General features: G+C 41.4%; 2 protein-coding genes and 1 long non-coding RNA gene across 6 annotated transcripts; 2 read left to right on the top strand and 1 right to left on the bottom strand.

The window, feature by feature from the left end:
* Nucleotides 1-274: 274 nt before the first annotated feature.
* On the top strand, nt 275-2,546 carry LOC4325963 (F-box/FBD/LRR-repeat protein At1g13570). Its single transcript, XM_015777972.3, has 3 exons — nt 275-1,465; nt 1,576-1,725; nt 1,962-2,546. The coding sequence occupies exons 1-3, from the start codon at nt 404-406 to the stop codon at nt 2,304-2,306; spliced, it is 1,557 nt and encodes a 518-aa protein (XP_015633458.1). The 5' UTR covers nt 275-403; the 3' UTR covers nt 2,307-2,546.
* A 2,974-nt stretch (nt 2,547-5,520) lies between these two features.
* On the top strand, nt 5,521-6,193 carry LOC136351868 (uncharacterized). Its single transcript, XR_010735122.1, has 2 exons — nt 5,521-5,708; nt 5,821-6,193. It is a non-coding gene; the product is annotated as an uncharacterized lncRNA (long non-coding RNA).
* A 4,038-nt stretch (nt 6,194-10,231) lies between these two features.
* On the bottom strand, nt 10,232-14,232 carry LOC4325962 (calcineurin B-like protein 5). Of its 4 annotated transcripts, none has more exons than XM_015776028.3 (9): nt 14,023-14,232; nt 12,793-13,039; nt 12,345-12,427; nt 12,205-12,261; nt 11,617-11,725; nt 11,447-11,499; nt 11,005-11,085; nt 10,802-10,914; nt 10,232-10,525 (listed from the first exon to the last, which is right to left on the bottom strand). In XM_015776028.3, exons 2-9 carry the CDS (start codon nt 12,932-12,934, stop codon nt 10,456-10,458), a joined length of 708 nt encoding a protein of 235 aa, XP_015631514.1. In that variant the 5' UTR covers nt 12,935-13,039; nt 14,023-14,232; the 3' UTR covers nt 10,232-10,455. The 4 variants fall into 4 exon arrangements, with proteins under 4 accessions (XP_015631514.1, XP_015631523.1, XP_066160519.1 ...); XM_015776037.3 differs by having other exon boundaries at nt 10,802-10,902; XM_066304422.1 differs by having other exon boundaries at nt 10,802-10,902; nt 12,844-13,039.
* Between the last annotated feature and the right edge of the window lie 9,338 nt (nt 14,233-23,570).

The raw sequence follows: 23,570 nt of genomic DNA, 5'->3' as shown, positions 1-23,570 counted from the left end.
CCGGCCAGCCGGCTGCATGCGTCGCTCTTCGCCCACCGCTGCGCCGGCTGCGGGCGGTAAGCTGGCGTTTTGATGCAGCCTGGCCCACGAACAGAGAGGCAAACACCGATGGCAGCCGGCGGTGTGTAAAATACCCGCTTTTTTCTCTCTCTTCCTCTCTCTCTCCTCCGCGTAGGATTTAGCCTGCTTATAGCCTATCATAATACTTGCTCTTAGCAAACCAGATCGTGTCACCTGCTGGGGTTACCTGTACAGCTATGGCGTCGTGAGTCGTGACTCGTGAGAGCAGCGGAATTCAAAACGCAAAAAAAAAAAAAAAAAGAAAAGAAAAAGACCCTCGCTTCCGTTTCCTCCTCTCCCAAACTCGCCTCGCCTCGCCTTCCCGCCCGCCGCCGCCGTCGCCATGGATGCCGCCGGCGAGGAAGGGGGCATGACCTACGGGGAAGTGGTGGACTACTTCAACTCCTTGCAGGACCCGCCGGCGCAGGAGCGCATCGACTGCATCATCCCCTACCTCATCTCCCTCCTCCCCGCGCCCTTCGTCCCCGCGCCGCCCGACGCCGCCTCCGCCGACGACTCCGAGGACGACCACTTCTCCTTCACCTCGTCCGACGACTACTCCGCCGCCGAAGACGCCCGCTCCTTCCCGTCGCCGCCGCCGGGGGATGGCGAGGAGGACCACATCAGCCGCCTCGCGGACGACCTCCTCTCGGAGATCATCTCCCGCCTCTCCACCAAGGAAGCCGCGCGCACCATGGCGCTGTCCACGCGCTGGCGCCGCGTGTGGACGAAGACCTCCCTCCTCGTCGACGACGCGCACCTCAGGGACGCCGACAACGAGGTCTCCCTCGTCCGCGCCATCTCCCGCTGCGTGGACGCGCACCCGGGCCCCGTCCGCTCCGCGCGCATCACCCACGTCGCCTTCTACCACCACGAGTACGCGCTCCGGCGCCTCGTGGCGAGCCTGGCCGACAAAAACGTCGAGGACCTCATCCTCTTCAACCGCCCGTGGCCGCTCAACATGCCGCTCCCCGACGACATCTTCCGCTGCGCCTACCTCCGGCGGCTGTACCTCGGCGCATGGATGTTCCCCGAAGTCGCCGCTGCCGCCTTAGTAAACCTCCGCGAGCTCGGCCTCTTCCACTGCATCATCCCCGACCGAGACTTCGACGCCCTGCTCTCGCTCTGCAGTAAGCTGGAGGTGCTCTCCCTCGCCATGTCGTACAACTGCCCGTCGCGGCTCCGCATCAAGTCCCCAAGCCTCCGGGCCGCGGTGGAGTGGATGTCCAGCCTCGACGAGATTGTCGTCGACGGCGCGCCATGCCTGGAGCGGCTGCTCCTCCACCACGCCATCCCCGTCGCCGAGCGTACGCCCATCAAGATCGTAAGCGCGCCAAGGCTGGAGGTGCTCGGCATCCTGGACCTCCAGCTCCACGAGCTCCAGATTGGCGGCACCACCATCAGGGTATAACTCCAAACTGTTGTGCTCTGCACTTTGCAATTCAGTTCGTGATTCTGCAACCAAACAATTTCCTCTCTGTTGTTTGATTTGTTGTATTGGGAATGAAATGGCAGCCTGGGATGTGGATGTTTGTGAAGTCTAGCGCCAAGCTCCCGAGCTTGAAGATACTTGCTGTCAAGGTGTGTTTGGCGATCGAACGGGAGATCAAGCTGCTGATGACGCTGCTCAAATGCTTCCCTCACCTCGAGACTCTTCACATCAAGGTAGTTGTTTTAGTACACGCGGTTAGCACCTGCAAGCTTACTTCCACTGCATTCTTCTACTAGTCAAATACCAATTCTAGATTAGATCGAGAATATAATTAGATAGTAGTACCATGTTATTCTGTTAATTTGCATCGTGTAGTTGATTTGCAATGTTCATTACTTCTGGTTGATATGATAGCTTTCCTGATTGATAAGCTAAGCAAAGTTCTGATTGTTGCTTTGCTAAATTGCAGTCCATTCCTCCATGCGCATCACCTGAAATCGCGAATTGCGCGGATGTTTGGGAATCCCTGGGTTCCTGCGAATGCCTCAAGTCGCATCTCAAGACAGTCAGCATCCAAGGGTTCCACACCGAGCGCTATGAGGTGTTGTGCCTCAAGTACCTCATCTTGGAGGGGGAGGTGCTCGAGACCGTGGCCTTCTTCTGCGAGGATAAAGTGTGCTTCGCCGCCAAGGACGACGAGGCGGTGGAGATCGAGCTGATGTTTCCCAAGAACCTCGTCCAAGATCGCTGGAGCTTCCAGAGCGCCATTGATCTGTCTCTCGACGATCCCTTCTTCTACGCCGTGGAGAGCTGATGGGTCTGTGCGTTTATGGTGTTTTTGTCATCCGACATAGATGGGTTCACAAATCTATGGATGTAGCACTGACATACTAAATTCTTCAGAAATTAACGGTGAACTCTGGATGCTAATTTAGTACTAGTTGTTAGGTTCTGGGTTGCGGAAGTACTAAAACTTTGGTGCGTATTGTTTTGGGCCAAAATCCACAATCCTGTCTCAATTTGAAGTTGTTCAAAATCTCCCTGCTGACCGCCAGATGGAACCTCTCCTGTAAGCATGTTGTTTGATAAGTCTAGCTTTCGGTTTCGGATGTGTTGCATTTTACATATTGATGTTGGAATGGTGCCAGTCTGCTAGATACTCCATAGAATTGTTCTGAAGAGCAAGCACATATAATACCTCTGTTGCAAAATCTGTTAAGTTGGTAGTTTCCCTGATAAAGAGTTCCTGGAAGAGTCAACGTAAATGGAATTGTTTTGTACTGGGCCTGATAATCTGTTTTTGCAAAGGTCTATCGGGTGTGCGTGCATAAGTTCCAGTCTTTCTGGTAGCATGCCGGTTAGTTGATTGTTTGAAAGATCCAAAACAGTAGCTCCAGAAACAATCAGGGACTGAGGGTGTGTTTAGTTCACGCTAAAATTGGAAGTTTGGTTGAAATCGGAACGATGTGACGGAAAAGTTGGAAGTTTGTGTGTGTAGGAAAGTTTTGATGTGATGGAAAAGTTGGGAAGTTTGAAGAAAAATTTTGGAACTAAACTTGGCCTGAATCAGTAATACTTTCATTTGAAATGGCAAGAATCTGTATGCCAACTTGTGATCGAAGCCAAAGTTGGGATTCTTGTCCCTAGGCTGGATGATCGGAGGTCAGCCATTGCCAGTCTGAATGGAGGAACCCAGTCTGAACTGAATGTCTTGTGAGATTATTATCTTGAAAATCTAGGTCAAGTTTGTCAGAAGTTCCAACCAGTCTGGGAGGCTTCCGTAGAAGTTGTTGCTAATGGCAGACGATACGAATCCAGACAGACATGATACGTCTATTATTACCTTCATGTTGCACAGGTTCTTTAAAATTGATGGTTTTTCACCTGTAAGGTTGTTTCCAGACAGATGGATTCCTTCGAGGGCTGTCATGTTTATACTAGATTGCTATATTTTGAAACAAAGGGATCGGAGTAGTAGCACCTGTTCACTGCCATGATTACCTCTCTTAATTTAGCTTTAGCTTTCTCTAGATGACACAAGCATCATGGCAAAGATGTTCTTTTTAACGGAAATCAATCGACCTCTACATCAAGATGTATCCAGCTAATCACGTCATGGATGTGGTACGATTGTTACATGATACTGTTATCTTTTGTATGAAATACTTGAGATCAAATTGATGAAATACAACATCTAAGCCATGTGAAGTTGCTACGAAATTACTGTGAGCCTTCAACTGTGATTACCCTCACTTCCATTGATGGCCTTGAAAAACTGTTCACTTGTCATGCAAAGCCGCACCCAACACCTTCCATGGCTGTACTATATCTAACACAAAGGGGGAAAAAGGCTTTCTTGTGAAAGCTTACTGTGTGCTGTACAGGTGTGAGTGTTGGAATTAATGAATGGGCCTTAGCCCACTCGAAGATTAATTCTTTGGAAAATCACAAAAGCCCACCTCATGGGATGTCATGCATGTGGAGTTTAGTACCACCTTGCTTATTCTAGGAGAGGGGGACCTCCTTAAAAGGGATGATGCCCTCCTAGTCGCTTGAAGCATGTGTGGTGGAGAGAAGAGGGGAAACACACGCGCGCGCTCGCCTAGCCTCGCCTCGCCTGGCAGGGCAGGCAGCGCGCGTGCACGACGTACGCGTCGAATGGTCCGAAAAATTGGCTCCTCACCCTTGCGCAGATGCAGCCTCCTTTTGCAGTTTTGTTTTGTTGCAAATTCGGATTCGTTTTTGTTTTGGAAACGTTCCGAAAAATCCGGTGCGTGCAAACGGCGTGGAGTCCGGATAAGTTACGCGCGACTTATCCGGTTCGGTTACGCGCAGTAGAGATCGTGCGGGCGCCCTGATCAAGCGACCCTTCTCTATATAAACCGACCCGCCGTCTAGGGTTTGCCTCCTACTCTGTACTGCGCCGTCGCTCGTAGACTACTCCATCCCGCTCGCCGGCGTGCACCAGCGATCGGGAGAGCAGGTCTCCGGAACCTCTGCCTTTGACGTCCTGCACCGGGAGAAGGCGGCAATAAGGTTTTTGGGAAGCGCTTCGCGCGACTGCTCCCTGTTCGTTCGCGACGGCTCGCCTTCCTCTTCGCTCGCGTGTTTCGTGCCTTCGTAGACACATGCGAAAAGTTTCGACCAAGCAGCCGGTCTTTTCGTCACCTCGGTACGTGTTCAATATGTTGCGCATATTTGATCTGTTCATGTTATTCTGCGTAGTTTACATGTGTAGATCTAATGATGCGTTCATGCTAGTTTTCATCTGTAATGTCATGATTTATTTATGGAATAAATTAAATCATTATATGCCCATAATCTCAACAATCCAAAAACCTTATTATAGGCACTGTGATTTTACTATGGCTGGTTTTGCCGATGCACTGAGGCCGGATAAATTCACCGGTGTGCATTTTAAGAGATGGCAGATCAGGGTCACTCTGTGGCTGACAGCTATGAAATGCTTCTGGGTGAGTACTGGCAAACCTGAAGGAGTTCTTACTGCTGAACAGCAGAAGCAATTCGAGGAAGCCACTACTCTCTTTGTGGGATGCATTCTTAGCGTTCTTGGCGATCGTCTGGTCGAGGTGTATATGCATATGACCGACGCTAAGGAGTTGTGGGATGCACTGAATACTAAATTCGGTGCTACTGATGCTAGCAATGATCTGTATATCATGGAGCAGTTTCATGACTACAAAATGGCTGACAACCGTTCTGTAGTCGAACAGGCTCATGAGATACAAACCATGGCTAAGGAACTCGAACTCCTTAAGTGTGTCTTACCCGACAAATTTGTGGCCGGGTGCATTATTGCAAAACTACCTCCATCTTGGAGGAGTTTCGGTACTGCACTCAAACACAAGAGACAGGAATACTCCGTTGAGGGGTTGATTGCGTCTCTTGATGTTGAGGAGAAAGCTCGGGAAAAAGATGCCGCGTCTAAGGGCGATGGTGGGCAGTCCAGCGCCAATGTTGTGCACAAGGCCCAGAACAAGAGCAAGGGGAAATACAAAGCTCAGCAGACCACCAACTTCAAGAAGCAGAAGAAGAACAACAACAATCCTAATCAGGATGAGAGGACTTGCTTTGTGTGTGGCCAAGTTGGTCATCTGGCTAGGAAGTGTCCACAGCGCAAGGGGATGAAGGCACCTGCAGGGCAGACTTCTAAGTCTGCTAATGTGACCATTGGCAACACTGGAGATGGAAGCGGGTATGGTAATTTACCTACTGTTTTTTCAGTTAATCAATCTACTAATTGGTGGGTTGATACTGGGGCCAATGTACATGTTTGTGCTGACATCTCATTGTTTTCTTCTTATCAGGTCGCACGGGGTTCCACCGTCCTAATGGGGAATGGGTCACATGCTTCTGTTCATGGTGTTGGCACGGTAGATCTGAAGTTTACTTCGGGAAAGATCGTGCAGCTGAAGAACGTGCAGCATGTCCCTTCTATCGACAGGAATCTTGTTAGTGGCTCCCGTCTGACTAGAGACGGATTTAAGTTGGTTTTTGAGTCTAATAAAGTAGTCGTGTCTAAACATGGATATTTTATTGGTAAAGGTTATGAGTGCGGAGGCCTGTTCCGCTTTTCCCTTTCTGATTTCTGCAATAAGTCTGTGAACCATATTTGTGGCAGTGTGGATGATGAGGCTAATGTTTGGCATTCACGTTTATGTCATATTAATTTTGGCTTGATGTCTCGGCTTTCCAGTATGTGTTTAATTCCTAAGTTTTCCATTGTCAAAGGTTCTAAGTGCCATAGTTGTGTGCAATCGAAGCAACCTCGCAAGCCTCACAAGGCTGCCGAGGAGAGAAACTTGGCACCACTAGAACTCCTACATTCAGATCTTTGTGAAATGAATGGGGTGTTGACGAAGGGTGGAAAACGATATTTCATGACATTGATTGATGATGCTACTAGATTTTGCTATGTGTACTTGTTGAAAACGAAAGACGAGGCTCTAGACTATTTTAAAATTTATAAGGCAGAAGTTGAAAATCAACTTGACAGAAAGATAAAAAGGCTTAGGTCTGATCGTGGTGGAGAGTTTTTCTCGAACGAGTTTAACTTATTCTGTGAGGAACATGGCATCATACATGAGAGGACGCCTCCCTATTCTCCCGAGTCTAATGGGATTGCTGAAAGGAAGAACCGCACACTGACTGACTTGGTGAATGCCATGTTGGACACCGCGGGACTGCCTAAGGCATGGTGGGGGGAGGCATTGTTGACCTCAAATCATGTGTTAAACAGAGTTCCTAACAGAAATAAGGACAAAACACCATATGAGATATGAATTGGTAGAAAACCATCACTTTCTTATTTGCGCACATGGGGGTGCTTGGCGAAAGTCAATGTACCAATAACGAAGAAGCGCAAACTTGGACCTAAGACTGTGGACTGTGTTTTTCTGGGATATGCTCATCATAGCATTGCCTATAGATTTTTAATAGTTAAATCCGAGGTACCAGACATGCATGTTGGTACAATTATGGAGTCTCGTGATGCTACCTTCTTTGAGAGCTTTTTCCCAATGAAGGATACACATAGTGGTTCGAACCAACCCTCTGAAATAATTCCCAGTTCAATCACACCACCAGAACAAACTGAACATACACATGAACTTGTCTCTGAGGAGGATGTCAGTGAAGCTCCTCGAAGGAGTAAGAGACAAAGGACGGCTAAGTCTTTTGGTGATGATTTCACTGTGTACCTCGTGGATGACACTCCTAAGTCAATTTCAGAAGCATATGCATCTCCTGATGCAGACTACTGGAAGGAGGCTGTCCGTAGTGAAATGGATTCCATTATCGCTAACGGGACTTGGGAGGTGACAGAGCGACCCTATGGGTGTAAACCTGTGGGGTGCAAGTGGGTGTTCAAGAAGAAGCTTAGGCCTGACGGTACTATTGAAAAGTACAAGGCTCGGCTTGTTGCTAAGGGCTATACTCAGAAAGAAGGCGAAGATTTCTTTGACACTTACTCACCTGTTGCTAGATTGACCACAATTCGTGTGCTACTTTCCCTAGCAGCCTCACATGGTCTTCTCGTTCATCAAATGGACGTTAAGACAGCTTTTCTTAATGGAGAGCTGGATGAGGAGATCTATATGGATCAACCTGATGGGTTTGTAGTTGAAGGTCAAGAAGGCAAAGTGTGCAAATTGTTGAAGTCTTTGTATGGTCTGAAACAAGCTCCTAAGCAATGGCATGAGAAATTTGACAAAACATTGACATCTGCAGGCTTTGCAGTCAATGAGGCAGATAAATGTGTGTACTATCGCCATGGTGGGGGTGAGGGAGTTATTTTGTGCTTGTATGTTGACGACATACTGATATTTGGGACAAACCTTGAGGTGATAAATGAGGTTAAATCATTCTTGTCTCAGAATTTTGATATGAAAGATTTGGGAGTAGCTGATGTTATCTTAAACATTAAGCTAATTAGAGGTGAGAATGGGATTACACTCTTGCAATCCCATTATGTGGAGAAGATCTTGAATCGCTTTGGCTACATTGATAGTAAGCCTTCTCCAACACCTTATGATCCTAGCTTGTTGCTTCGCAAGAACAAGAGAATTGCTAGGAATCAACTGGAATACTCCCAAATCATTGGCTCGTTGATGTACCTGGCTAGTGCAACTAGGCCTGATATCTCCTTTGCTGTGAGCAAGTTGAGCCGATTTACCTCTAATCCGGGAGATGATCACTGGCGTGCGCTTGAGCGAGTAATGCGCTATCTGAAAGGTACTGTGGAATTGGGGCTTCACTATACTGGGTATCCTGCGGTACTGGAGGGTTATAGTGATTCTAACTGGATCTCTGATGTGGATGAGATCAAAGCCACTAGTGGATATGTTTTCACACTGGGTGGTGGTGCTGTTTCATGGAGGTCTTGCAAACAGACAATTTTGACGAGGTCAACCATGGAAGCAGAGCTAACGGCACTGGATACTGCTACTGTTGAGGCAGAATGGCTGCGTGATCTATTAATGGATCTGCCTGTTGTTGAAAAACCGGTGCCGGCTATCCTTATGAACTGTGACAATCAAACAGTAATTGTCAAAGTGAATAGTTCTAAGGATAATATGAAATCGTCTAGACATGTGAAAAGACGATTGAAGTCTGTCAGGAAATTAAGAAACTCCGGAGTTATAACGTTGGATTACATCCAAACAGCGAGAAACCTGGCAGATCCCTTCATGAAGGGACTATCACGAAATGTGATAGACAATGCATCGAAGGAGATGGGTTTGAGACCCATGTGAGTTATACTATGGTGGTAACCCAGTCTATGTGATCGGAGATCCCGTGAATTAGATCCTGGGAAGAACAAACCATTAATAAACTAGAGGAGAGTACCAATATATATACCCTCTCCAAGTGAAGATGCATATACTCTCATGAGCTGCAAGGCAGGTTGGCTATGCCTTAATGAGTTCTGTTGGCTTTAATTAGCAAAGATGTTGTCCTGCAGAGCATTCTTGAAAGAACTCACCTTTGTGAGCTTGACTGTTGGTCGCAGTCTATGAAGATTTTGGGTGAATCTTCTAGGAAGCTTACTAAAGACCTAGGAGTATGACTTATACGCTCCACCCGAGGGGTAGTCTACAGACGGTCTAGTACCAGATAAGACTTTGAGTGAAACTTGCTTGCACAAGACTTGCAATTCAAGGCGTAGTCCATTGTTCAAGTTGTGAGTAAGTGTAGCTTGGAGTTCTAGGTGGATGTTCAACCTTAATTGGTCTCCATCGAATCGCTGGTATATAAACAGTACATTGGAAAAGGCAAATCTCAGTGGGATTTTGAGATTTGGTGGGGGATTGTTGGAATTAATGAATGGGCCTTAGCCCACTCGAAGATTAATTCTTTGGAAAATCACAAAAGCCCACCTCATGGGATGGCATGCATGTGGAGTTTAGTACCACCTTGCTTATTCTATGAGAGGGGGACCTCCTTAAAAGGGATGATGCCCTCCTAGTCGCTTGAAGCATGTGTGGTGGAGAGAAGAGGGGAAACACACGCGCGCTCGCTCGCCTCGCCTGGCCTGGCCTGGCCTGCCCTGGCAGGGCAGGCAGCGCGCGTGCACGACGTACGCGTCGAATGGTCCGAAAAATTGGCTCCTCACCCTTGCGCAGATGCAGCCTCCTTTTGCAGTTTTGTTTTGCTGCAAATTCGGATTCGTTTTGTTTTGGAAACGTTCCGAAAAATCCGGTGCGTGCAAACGGCGTGGAGTCCGGATAAGTTACGCGCGACTTATCCGGTTCGGTTACGCGCAGTAGAGATCGTGCGGGCGCCCTGATCAAGCGACCCTTCTCTATATAAACCGACCCGCCGTCTTCACGCAGTATATACGCAAAATCAATCTAGGGTTTGCCTCCTACTCTGTACTGCGCCGTCGCTCGTAGAGTACTCAATCCCGCTCGCCGGCGTGCACCAGCGATCGGGAGAGCAGGTCTCCGGAACCTCTGCCTTTGACGTCCTGCACCGGGAGAAGGCGGCAATAAGGTTTTTGGGAAGCGCTTCGCGCGACTGCTCCCTGTTCGTTCGCGACGGCTCGCCTTCCTCTTCGCTCGCGTGTTTCGTGCCTTCGTAGACACATGCGAAAAGTTTCGACCAAGCAGCCGGTCTTTTCGTCACCTCGGTACGTGTTCAATATGTTGCGCATATTTGATCTGTTCATGTTATTCTGCGTAGTTTACATGTGTAGATCTAATGATGCGTTCATGCTAGTTTTCATCTGTAATGTCATGATTTATTTATGGAATAAATTAAATCATTATATGCCCATAATCTCAACAGTGAGCATCTGCTGGTCAGTGATGCTACATTTTGAGGCATCAACTCATCTCCTATATGGCTGTTTCCCTAGTCAACAATGCACGCAAGGAACAAACATTACATGCTAGAAGTGTTGCAAACTTGCAATCTAGCAAGTAGCAACACCAGGTTTCAGGTTAGGCAACCATGTCTGCTTCGCTGACTTCTGAGTGAATCACAAAACTTGGGAATACCATGGTGAGGTCCCTAAAGAATATCACCAACCAATAATAATTAGTTAATGCGCAATACATATGACAAAAACATGACTATAGTCAATTGTGATTGTGAAGCCCATTATCATCCTTTTTTTCCCCCAATCGCTATCATTGACAAGCGTCTGATTCTACGTTTTGGCACTGACGAGTGCAAGTTCTAAGAAATATTGTTGAGTATAATTGCTAGTGTGACTCCAAGTAAAAACATTCTACATAGCAGAGCAACTCTATTCATGGTGGTAGTAAATTTGTGCATAGCACTTACTTGAGGTATGGGAGGGTCATATTCCTCAGCACATATGGATTATTTTTGACAAACTCATTCCACTCCTCCTGGTCTATTCTCTCATCGCCTTTTGTGTCAGCCTGGTCAAATGTCTGTTTTTGTTTTTTTTTTGTTTTTAAAAAGACTTAGAACAATACAGAAGGACATATTTACTTGGTGTTCTAGGGAGTTAGGACCCATACCCTATCAACAATCATCTCGACAGCATCACTTGTAATATTCAAATCTGATTCATCCAGAAGAGCCAACACCATCTCCTTTAACTACAAAAAAAAATAAAGAATAGCAAAGAGAAAATAAAATCAGCAGAGTTAGCATGATTTCATTGCTATAGACGAGGGGAGAAATGATTAAATACCAAAATAGAACCAAAGTTTACACAACAACTCTTAGAAATACAAACAAGCATAACTTCTCTCATGCAATTACAAACATGTTATGTAGCTGCCCAATCTGTTAATTTGTTTCACTAAGATGATAATTTTCTAGGTAATATCTATACCTGACAATATAGATATCTGACTGTGATTCAGTAAAAAAAAGTGCTACTGAGCATTAAAAAGTATATCAAACGGTGCTCAAATCAATTTTCTGGAACTAAAAGAAGAGAAAAGTAACACTTACCTCATGCCTTTCAATAAACCCTGTCTGTCTTAGGTCATATAACTTAAATGCAACTGCAATAAGAAGTTATAACATTAATTAGTGAAAGCAAATGTTCAAATCTAAACATCTATATTCTTATGCCCGACATGTTTTTGGTAAGAATAAACAATTGACTGAAGAGTCCTTACATCCAGCTTTCTGTTCCTCAGGTGCATCTGGATGAAACACACTAAGAGATCGAACAAATTCATCAAATTCGATGACACCATTTCCTTTTTGATCAAACAAATCAAAGACCTGCGATTATTTTCAAACACATAAATATTTACTGATAATACTGAATGCCAATACATTCAAAATTACCCTTTTTTAAACCGGAAGCCTGTCATGTAAAATCTATTCTATTTGTTAGTTTTTAAATGTTGCTCTAATGCGCAAGAGAGAAATTACACTGCTTCAGGCCACTTATATGGATTCACCTTTAGGAAGGATAACATATGAGTGTTGATGGTGGATGACTAAAAACAATGAGCACAAGAATGTAAAGTGGGAATCTTTTCTACGATTTATATAATGATATGCAGTTCTCTTGCATACTATTGTGAAGTAGAAAGAATGTGGACTGCAAACATCATTTGGACATATTAATTCAAAAAGAATATGGAGAATAAATATTATTATTTTTAATATAAACTGTTAGCACTGAAGAACAGAGGAATCATCAAGAAAACCTATACAATGACAATTTGGAACATATTAACACTCTTAAGTCTTACCCTATCAACGAAGAGATTTGTCTTCTTGTTCCTAAAGAGAGCAAGATGGAATTCTTCCTGGATAAGAAAAACAAAATAAGCTGCATGCCAAATATCTTAAAAACTTGTACCAATCAAAATTATGCGGAAGCACTTATTACCTTGTGAATCAGACCATCTTTAATTATTGAATTACTTAATTTCCTGAAGAGATCGTATAATGCCTCAACTTCATTCACAGTAACTGCAATAATAGAAAAATGTTAAGAAACTTGTTGTAAAACCCGGAAAAATATATGTATTTCAGGTAACATTACAGAACTATACGCAATCCATGATAATGTATAACATGCTTTTTTAGATGAAATTGGCCTACCCTGGCATCCATTGGGTTACTGGTACTGTGGTAGAAAAGAAGTTATTGGTTCAAAGTTCCATTCTACTCAGGATAATACACATCATATATGCAGTGCATTGTCATTTTGTTTGATTTTGAACGACTAACATAAGAAAAGCTAATCCACACATTTTAAGACAGAATCATAAAAATATCCAAAAACAAACTAAATCCTTTTTCTTTCTTATGGAAAGATGGATTTCAATTCTCACAGGGTGTTCCAGTGGCAATATTAACGAAATCTGGTAGATCGACGTTCTCACAAGATGTTTCAGCCGCAAGAGCCACAGCTTCCCGTGGATTCAAGGAATGTGTTGAACGACCCACTTGCTTTGTTGGTAGACAGCCCATCATAAAAATCCACACCCAGCAGCTTGAATCCAAAAATGAAGCCGAGCGCAAATCTTAAGCACAAGACAGCTAGTACAATTCAAGGAGATGGAGCAGCGACCCTGTAAGCTGTACATGCAAATAAAACAGCAATAAGAACAGAACAAGAAGGGAATATAGGGGTGCATTACGAATATACAGCAACAAAGATGTTCCTAACTGTGGCCGGTGTTCTTTGCCGGCCCGGCGAAAAAAAGATGTTCCTAACTGCTTATATCCTTCAGGAAATTACAGGTGGCAATCTTTTACTGTTAAACCTACAGTCTCTTAAGATAGTTCAGCAGTGCATATATGATACATAGTACAACATACTGTTACTGTTAAATACTATATAGTATCTTAAGTCTAAAACAAAGTTCAACAGTGTGATTTATATTGTCAAACACTACAGTGTTTTAAGTCAGTTCAGCCGTATATGATTCTCCATATACTGGATTAACATTTCAAGCCGTGGCCAAACATGTAAATGGATTGTAATTTGCAAGATTGTTCATGGTACTTGGAAGGGAACAAACAAATAAAACTACAAAAAAGAAAAAAAAAAGCAATCTCAATTCAGTTGAACAGTGTATGATATATATAATAGAGTAAATATTTTAGAGATGTTAAGTTCATGACCAGACATGTAGATTGCTTGTAAAAACTGTTCACGGTAATCGGGAAGGAACAAAAAATAAAAATTACCAAAAAGAAAAAAAAATCCCATTCTGAACCAACTGTTTAAGAAAGGAACATTTTTTTGTTTTTGGGCCCCAGTTGTGCATCGATTGTCCGAATTATATAACGCCGTCAGAATATTCCTCAGATTGGTCAACCCCTCAACTCAAATGGGCGGCTCGGCGCCTCCCACCAGCCTATAAGATCAATGCGGAAGAGCACGATTTCCGCAGGATAAATCAAGAAACGGTAGCACTACCCGAATGACCAAATCCACCGAGAAGACGAGAAACGGAGCTCTCCACTCCACTCCATCAGGGGAGAAATGGATGATTTTTTTTTAAAAAAAAAGGAAAAAGAAACGGAGGAGTTCGAGGAAGACGAAATCACCATACCTGCCGCCGGAGGAGATGGATTCTTGGGCGCGATTGCAGCTCAGCGCCGGCAGTTCCTCTTCTTCCGGATTTCTCCGTCGTCGTCTCCGGCCGCCGCTTGTTATATCCTTCGCTTCTAGCAGCAGCGCCTGCTTCTGTATCTGTACTTCGATAATCCTCTTGTCGATTGACTTGCAGAAAATGACACGACATCGCTGTAGCGAATAGGGGAGATGGCGTCAGGGGAAGGGAAAGAGACGGCTTTTACTTTCCGCCTCACTTCCGTTTTCTGACCCGCGTGCTCGTAGACGTGACCATCTTGGCTTCATTTTTAATCGCCTGCTCGCGCAGATAAAAGAGGCTTAAAAAAGAAAAGAGACAGACTCAATTTCACTTCTATTTTATTGTCAAAGTTTTATTTTAGATTCCTCTTTACTCAATCTTTTTATTTTGAACTAGGCAACTTTACCTCAGCGCATACACGTGGCACACAAGTGCATGTGTCGCTAGCGGAACGAACAGCGGTGTTGTCAGAAACAGGAAAACGAGGGAAAAAGTGATTATCACGTAATTAGATGCAGATTAGTAACATCATTAGTCTGATTTTTTTTCCTTTCTTCGGGTAATTAGCCATATCACGTTGAGTTGCTTTTTTTACTTTTCAAATATAATTTAAGGTTTTCAATTAAAACTAGCTGTGTGGCCCGCGCAATTGCGTGGCTAGCACCCATATAAAATTATATTTTTTTAACATGATTTTACTTAAAATTTCTTAAATAGTTATCTCGTTGTCTTAAGATTTTAAAAGAACAAACCTTATCATTCTCGTGTTTATAATTTTATAATTTTGTAATTTTTAGAAGTCCCGTCAAACGCTTCCATTATACTCCTCTATGACCGTCCACTGCATCTTCTCTTTATTATCATTACTCCCTCCGTCCCATTTTAATTGCAACCATAAGTTTTCGCGCCCAACTTTGATCGTCCGTCTTATTTGAATTTTTTATAATTAGTATTTTTGTTGTTATGAGATGATAAAACATGAATAGTACTTTACTCGTGACTAATGTTTTTATTTTTTTTTTAAAAAATGTCAAATAAGATAGACGGTCAAAATTAGGTGCGGAAAACTATGGCTGCATTTAAAATGGGATGGAGGGAGTATTATTTTAAAAATCGAACATAATTATCGTTTAGGTTTATTTTTTTACTTCTAGAATTCCACCAAAACGTCAGCAACTTTGTCACTATACTCCTCTGTGGCTCGCCCGCTGCCGCCCTTCTTTATTGTCATTGAGATTTTAAAATCAAACATGATTATCATTGGGGTTTATTTTTTTACTTTTTAGAAGCCCAAACCTTTAAAAATTAGACCTTATACTTTTTAGAGTTTATTGTCTCGTTGGGTTTCATTTTTTCTTATAATTTATAGAAATCCCGTCAAACGGTGCCACTATACTCCTCTACGACCCGTCCGCCGCATACTCTTTATTCTCATTGGGATTGTAAAATCGAGCATAGCTATCATTGGAATTCATTTTTTTACTTTCTAGAAGACCCACCAGCCATCAGCGGCTCTGCCATTGTACTCCTATATGACCCGTCCGCTGCCTCTCATTTTTTTTTTGTAATTGAGATTTTAAAAAATAAAATATGATTTTCATTGGGGTTTATTTTTTAACTTTCTAGAAGTCTCGCCAACCGCCTTGACCGATTACTTCACGACATGCCCGTCGTCCTTCCTTTTAATCATCATTAGGATTTTATTTGGTGATTTATTAATAGTTTTTAGATGTCCCATCAACCGCCACCACTCTGTTCCTATTAGAGTGGTTCCTATATAGGCCTGTTACTTAATTAATCTCGTTATGTGTTTTAGATGGTATTTTCTTTCAATGGTCTTTACTTTTTTATCACCAATTTCAGAATTTATTTTATTTTTCTTATTGTGTTCTTTTGTTATTTTTATTTTTTATTTTCATAAGCTGTTTCAAAATTGTATTCCTACTTTAACTCTCTTTTTCATTTGCCTGATTTTAGATTTTATTTTATTTTTTATTCCAAATTTAATTCATCTACTATTGGGTTCTGATATGTACTCTTATTTCAATACTGATTATATTTAATTTTAAATTGTATTCTACTTAACTCTTCTTGTCTTTTCTTTTTTTCCTAATTTTGATTTTTTTTATTTTTTTATTCCTAACTTTTACTAATCTCGTATTGGATTTTTTATTGGACTCTTTGTTTTTTCCTATCAACCTCTTTTTTTTGGAGGAATTTTTGGAAAAGCATCGGTTTTTATGGAATCAGATTTTTTTTTGAACGTTTCACGAAAACTTTTTCTTCAATTAACAATTTTTCTCACTATTTTTTTTCTTTTTTTAAGGAAAACGGGAACCTTTGTTCGCGCTTGTTTGTTTTTCGGGCACGGAGGTTTTTCGGGAGGACCGGTTTATACGTACTATTTTTTTTAAGAATCGGACATAAATCTTTTTTTCTCACTACTTTTTTTCCTTTTTAAGGAAAACGGGAACACACTTTTTTTAATCGGATAGAAAAAAAAATTTCGCGCTTGTTTTTTTGGGGGGCACGGAGGATGGGATTTTTTTGTTTAGAATCGGACATTTTGTTCGCACTATTTTTTTTCCTTTTTTTTACGGAAGGCGGAAACCCGTTTTTCGCACTTTTTTTTATCGGAGGCTGCTAGTTAGCAATTCCTAAAATTTTTAGCGCTTGTTTTTTTTTCCATACAGAAATCTTTTTTTTCCTTTTTTTATGGAAATCTTTTTTTAACGTTGCTTAACCTGCTGCTGCAGCTTTCGTCCCCCTAATATTTGTTGATCTGTTTCCGTCCATATCAAAGCTTGAATATTGTTGTGATACGTAATTGATTTATAGAAGTACATATGTATAATCTAATTCATACGGAACTTCTTTTGGCTAACAGAAATCAGACAATAATTCATATTGAGTCCGTTACATACGTATATATCCTATATCATGTTTGATTTCAATTCCGCAAGGCTGCATGCCTCTGAAAAATTTTATTTTTATAGGAACCTTATACGTAGAAGTGTATTTGGATTTATACAACTTTTAGTTTTAATAGACATACAACTCTTAACTTCAATTTATGTAGATATAATTGTATCTTGTATACAATAATATCAATCAATCTATACCATTATAATTCGGACCCACTATAATCTAATGGGTAAGATTTTAATTCCGAATTTCAGCTATTTTTAAATTGTATTTCTACTTGGACTCTCCTTTTCTTTTTTTTTCTTGGCCCGCGCAATTGTGCGGCTAGCACCCAAACAAAATCATATATTTTTTTAAGTATGATTTTACTTTAAAATTATTAAATAGCTATCTCATTGTCTTAAAACTTTGAAAGACCAAACCTTATCATCCCCGTGTTTCTAATTATATAGTTTTTAAAAGTCACACCAGTTGCTACCCCTTATGACATCTCCTCCTTTATTTGCTTGCACGATCTATCACTATTTCTATTCATTCTCCTTGGAACCTTTAAAAATTAGATCTTATAGTTTTTAGAGTTTATTGTCACGTTGGGTTTCGTTTTTATAATTTCTAGATGTCCCGTTAAACGTTGCCATTATACTCCTCTACGGCCCGTCCACTATCTACGGCCCGTCCACTGTCTCTTCTCTTTATTATCATTGACATTTTAAAAACTGAACATAATTATCGTTTGGGTTCATTTTTACTTTCTAGAAGTCCCGCCAAACCGTCAGCGGCTTTGATATTGTACTTCTCTATGGCTCGCCCGTTGCCTTCCTTCTTTATTGTCATTGAGATTTTAAAATCGAACACATTGTTTTTTTTTACTTTTTAGAAATTCCGTAAAATGATGCCACTATGCTACTCTACGGCATGTCCGCCGCCTACTCTTTATTGTCATTGTGATTCTAAAAATCAAACATAATTATCGTTGGAATTTATTTTTTATTTTCTAGAAGTCTCGTCAACCGTTGGTGGCTCTGCAACTATACTCCTATACACCCCGCTCGCTGCTTCTCCTTTTTATAGGCATTGAGATTTTAAAAATCGAATATGATAATCAATGGGTTTTTTTTTACTTTCTAGAAGTCCTGGCAACCGCTTTACTCGTTTGCTTCATGGTCTGCTGGCCGTCCCTCCTTTTAATCGTCATTAGGATCTATTTGGTGTTTTATTATGAATTTTATATGACGTATCAACTGCCACCACTCTACTGTTTTATAGGCATGTTGCTTAATTTATCTCGTCATGTGTTTTAGACGGTCTTTTCTTTCAATAGTCTTTATTTTTATCCCAAATTTTTGTTATTTATAAATTGTATTCCTAATTGAAATCTTATTTTTATTTTTTTAATTTCAGAATTTATTTTTTTTCAAATTTTAATTAATATCGTATTGTGTTCTTTTAATTTTTTTATTTTTAATTTCAGTTGTTTCAAAATTGTATTCCTACTTGAACTCTCTTTTAATTTTTCTAATTTTGGATATTATTTTATTTTTTTATTCTGAATTTTAATTAATCTTGTATTGGGTTCTTATATGGATTCTTCTTTCAATATTGCTTATTTTTAATTCCGAATTTTAGCTAATTTTAAATTGTATTCCTACTTGAACTCTTCTTTTATTTTTTTTTCTAATTTTGGATTTATTTTTATTTTTATTCCTAATTTTAATTAATCTCGTGTTGGGTTCTTATATGGACTCTTCTTTTAATATTCCTTATTTTTAATTCCAAATTTTAGCTATTTTAAAATTGTATTCCTACTTGGACTATCCTTTTCTTTTTTAATTTTGGATTTTATTTTATTTTTATTTCAAATTTTGATTAATCTCGTATTGGGTTCTTATATGGAAACTTTTTTCAATATTGGTTATTTTTAATTCCGAATTTCAGCTATTTTTAGATTGTATTTCTATTTGGATTCTCCTTTTTTTTTCTAATTTTGGATTTTATTTTATTTTTATTTTGAATTTTGATTAATCTCGTACTGGGTTCTTATATGGAAACTTATTTCATTATTGCTTATTTTAATTCCGAATTTCAGATATTTTTAGATTGTATTTCTACTTGGACTCTCTTTTTCTTTTTTTTTCTTTTTCTCCGATTAATGTGGGAATTTCTAGCCCCCACAGCGAACATGGTGCCTCCTTTCAAGGCTGTTTTAATAATATAATAGATTTCATAAACTCTATTCAAAATTTAAAATTTTTATATCCCAACTTTAAAACTTTTAACTCAAAATTGAAAACTTTCAACTCAATTTAAAAACTTTCAATTTAAATTTCAAAAACTTTGAACTCACAATTAAAAATTTTCATCTCAAAATTGAAAACTTTCATATCAAAATTCAAAACTTCAACTCAAAATTTAAAATTTTCATATCTAGTTGAGAACTTTAATATCAAAATTCAAAAATTTTAACTCAAATTTTAAATTATTTATGTATTTTTTAAAAAATAATGCTAATTGTGGTAATTAATGTTAATAACCATAATTAGCGTGGATGTGTTGCGCTAATCGCGCACGGGGCCAGGGAGAGGGGTCGCGTGGTTGCACTAGTTAAGCAGCCAGCACGCGCACACCCATTAGGATCCCCTACAATAGATCACCCCAAATCACATCATCAGCACTTCAACTACCCGAGCATCTGGTGAACTACCCTACCTATACACATTTCATATTTTTATCAAAGAAGATGCTAGATATGGCTAGTGAAGAGAGTTAGGGTGTTCCATTATGTAACAAAAAGTTAGCTAATTAAGTGTAAATATTAGGTTATAGGTATATGATGATCCAAACTAAACAAAAATTAGGTATATGATGATCCAAAGTAGAACTTTAACAATAAAATAAAACATGATCCAAAGTGCAATTTGCTAGAAGAATGTGTGTATGCAATTATTGATGCGTGAACCCAATAATTTCGCTTTTGTGATTTTAATAGTTTACTTTCGATGCAATTAGTGAAGATAAAAAAAAGAAAGGATCCACTAATTGCAATCAGTGGATCCTTTCTAACTCTGTGGAAACATGGCTACTACTGCTCTTTTTCTTTCTCTCCTTCCCTTTTTCGTCTCAACAGCTAGCAGCCAGAGGCCCAGAACAACAACCACAAACATCTTCAGTTTTGACAATACTCGTACTCGTCCACCCTAAGATCATAGCCAAGAATGTATGGCCGCTTCTCGAGAATCCTCGCGAGGATCCGCATTGGCAGCCCGAGAGAAGTGATGTCCATTCATCTTGTCCTGGGCCCATGTGTGTAATCTTGCGGATAAGTTCACCTGTCTCGTCCCTTAACTTTACATCAAGTTTATTTAACATCCCTAAACCAGAAATCTTCACCTCTAAATTATACAAAACCGTGCAATGTAGGTCGACAGTATAATTATCTGGTTTCGCTGACGTGGCATCAGACTTTTTTGCTTGTACTGTTTGACCACTCGTCTTATTGTCGAAACAAGATTTCGGCAATACTAAAAGGGGTGGCTATCAAGCTGGAAAAGTGGATGGGTTTAGAGACAAGAAATTTTATACAGGTTTAGGCCTTCTTAATAAGAAGTAATACCCTACTTCTGTCTAGGGATTGATCCGCCGAGTGTATTATTGATCGTATAATCTGGGAGAAAAATCGTGCCCCAAGAGGCACCCAGACCCCTTCTTATATAGAGGAAGGAGTCCGTATTATAAAGTACAGCCCATATTCCTAACGGAATAAGCAGTTATAGATAAAACACAATCGTAACCGACTAAAATCCCGGGTGCTTCCTTGATATACAAGTTTATGAATTTAACCCGAAACCCTTTAAAGATATTCTATTTATACATGGTACCCCCATACCCAGTCGGATATACATGCTGTGTGGGTATGGGGTATCCATAATCTTCACAGTATCTCCTGAGACCTTTATAGTCGATGAAATAGTCTTTTCTTGTAATCTCTAAAACAATAATCCAAGTGCTTTAATTTCTCCTGCCTTGGTCTCCCGAGTACTGAAATTAAAAACCATGAAGGGCTGAAAATAAAAAATCAGGTGCATCGACTAGATACACCTAATTAGGTGTAGCCCCCGACTATGTGATTAGTTGAATAAAAACTAAACATATAGTCAAGGCACATGAAATATCCATCCGAGTGGTTTTACAACCGAATCACCAAGGTGACTGTATAATTAAGCTCAGGCGACATCTAAAACGCATTCTGCTGACTGCTTTAGCTATAATGCGCCCAAAAAGAAACCCGAGTGAAAAAACACTCTAAAGGTCCATAAACCAACATATGCGATAATAATTCGAGTAAAAAACTCTTAAAGGATTCATCGACTGTTGTATAGAAAACGACAAATGACAAGTCAAAATAGCCTAAGCCATGACTTATGTCGTTATCAAAATAAGCATATAACATGCTGAGAGAATGGCCATAAAAAAGTAGCCATCTCAATAAAATCCAAACAACTTTGTTGCCTAAAAAGACCAACAAAATTAGCATTACACTTTTCTGTCGAGCACATTTTCATTCCGCATTGTAGAGATTCCAAAGAATCATCTAGCTGCATCAAAAAGGATTTTTGCGGCATTGGGCTATTCTGTTGTGAGAAATTTTTACCAAGGCAAAAATATATGCTTAAGTCCCTAAGGAGTACAACCAACCACGTCAATAATAAAGTTGGGCTGAAAGTACTATGCAGGCCCAGGCCCATTAGTACCTTCCGATACCCTAGCGAAATAATCGCTAAAACAGAGCGCCACTTCGTCTTCCCTGCCGTGGTCTCCTCCATTTTCCCCACTCCTCGCTACAGTGAAAAAACTGCGACGGCAAAAACTAGGGTTCTCAAATCCGCACCAATCCACTTTGCCGAGGCTTTACAGCTCCTGCGAAAATCTTCCGCGCAACCTCCGCATCAATCTCCCATCCATTCCTAGCCATTTCCTCATCAAATCGCATCATCCATATTGCATCCATGGCAGAGGAAAGAGAAAGCTTCGAGAGTCAGTGGGCTCCTTCCGACGTAACGGAGGAGAACCTAAAAGAGATGGTGGCGCATGGTGTTCTTCCAGCGAAGGAAATCATCGGCTGGCGTCCGGCATGTGACGAAGCATTCCCGACCCCGGATACACACGAGGTCGTTGTATTCTCCCATTTCTTTTATGGTGGTTTTTCTCTCCCAACTTCAAAGTTCTTCAGGGGAATTCTAGAGTTTTATGGGATTAGCTTACATCACCTAAACCCCAATTCCATAGTTCACATCGCTAATTTCATCCATGCCTACGAGGCTTTTCTAGGGATTAGGTCGCATTTTGCCTTATTCCGCCGCATCTTCTTCCTGAAGCCTCAGCCAAACAAGAGCAAGTCGTGCGTCGTTGGGGGAGCCGGTTTTCAGTTAAGGGGGACCCTGAGCCAGAAATATTTCTCTATGCCCTTCAAAACATCAAACAAAGGCTGGCATGCAAACTGGTTTTATGTGCAGAACCCTTAGCCAGCTCTTCCCGAGTACTCTTGCCTCCCTCCAACATACCAAGAAACCTTGAACTCGCTTCCAATGAGAGATGAAGCTTCTCAGGTGCCTACCCTGTTGGAATGCATGCTGAAGCTTAAAGAGCAAGGTCTTCAAGGGGAACAAATAACTCGGCATTTCATTAAGAGCCAGCTGGCACCTATTAAGGAGAGATCCCGCACTGCCTTCGAATTCGATGGCAAGAATGACCCCAACCGTGAAGATCCAGAGTCTCTTGAGTTCAAGATCATGAAGGAGAGGATGTACAAAATTTTCTCAACCGGTATTGTGGTTAGCTATTCGTACCTTTTGCCAGTGGTGCCATATAATGCCTTCAACCCTCCTCCACCGGTACGCATCACATATTCTGGCTTTCATTATGATGTCTTTTATCTTTTGTAATGTTTGGCTGAAAACTTGAAATATCATGCATAGGAATTTTCTCTAATGAAATCTGATCCTCCAATCGCTCAACGCCGCTCTCCCCGCCAACAAGCTGGCCAGGCCAGTGGCGGACCAAAAATCCAGACTGTTGCTCAGCCAAGCAGCCCAAAGCCAACTAACCAGCCAGGCTCTCGGAAAAGGAAGTTAGTTCTGAGCGATGACGAAGGTGACAACGTTGGGAAAGCTGGCAGCAAAGAGGTGACTGGAAAACAGCCAAGACAGGCTAACCCGAAGAAGAAAACATCCAGTCGTCCAATACCAAAAATCAGAAAATCGACCAGGTATGAATCAACTTGTCATTTCTCCTGTGTTGTCTTAACATGTAGCATCAATATAACACGTCTCGAATCCTCAAGAAACCATCTGACATCGATCCATCTGGAAAAGACCCTTAGTCGACTGACAAGGAGACTGGTTCTACAACTGCCAAGGAAACCGAGCCGACTGAAGAAAACCACCCGACTGGCAGCCAGTCGGCGACCGACAATGTAGAAACTGGGAAAGTGCCCCCGACTGGAAATCAGTCAGCAGAAGTTGAGACCGATGCTCACCAAGAGCGTCCGATTGGAGACCAGCCGGGTGTTGAACCAAATAAAGACA

Source organism: Oryza sativa, chromosome 1, assembly GCF_034140825.1.
Source record: "Oryza sativa Japonica Group chromosome 1, ASM3414082v1".
Classification (NCBI taxonomy): domain Eukaryota; kingdom Viridiplantae; phylum Streptophyta; class Magnoliopsida; order Poales; family Poaceae; genus Oryza; species Oryza sativa.
Note: the sequence above shows the minus strand (reverse complement) of the source record. Positions and strands in the feature narration are given on the sequence as shown.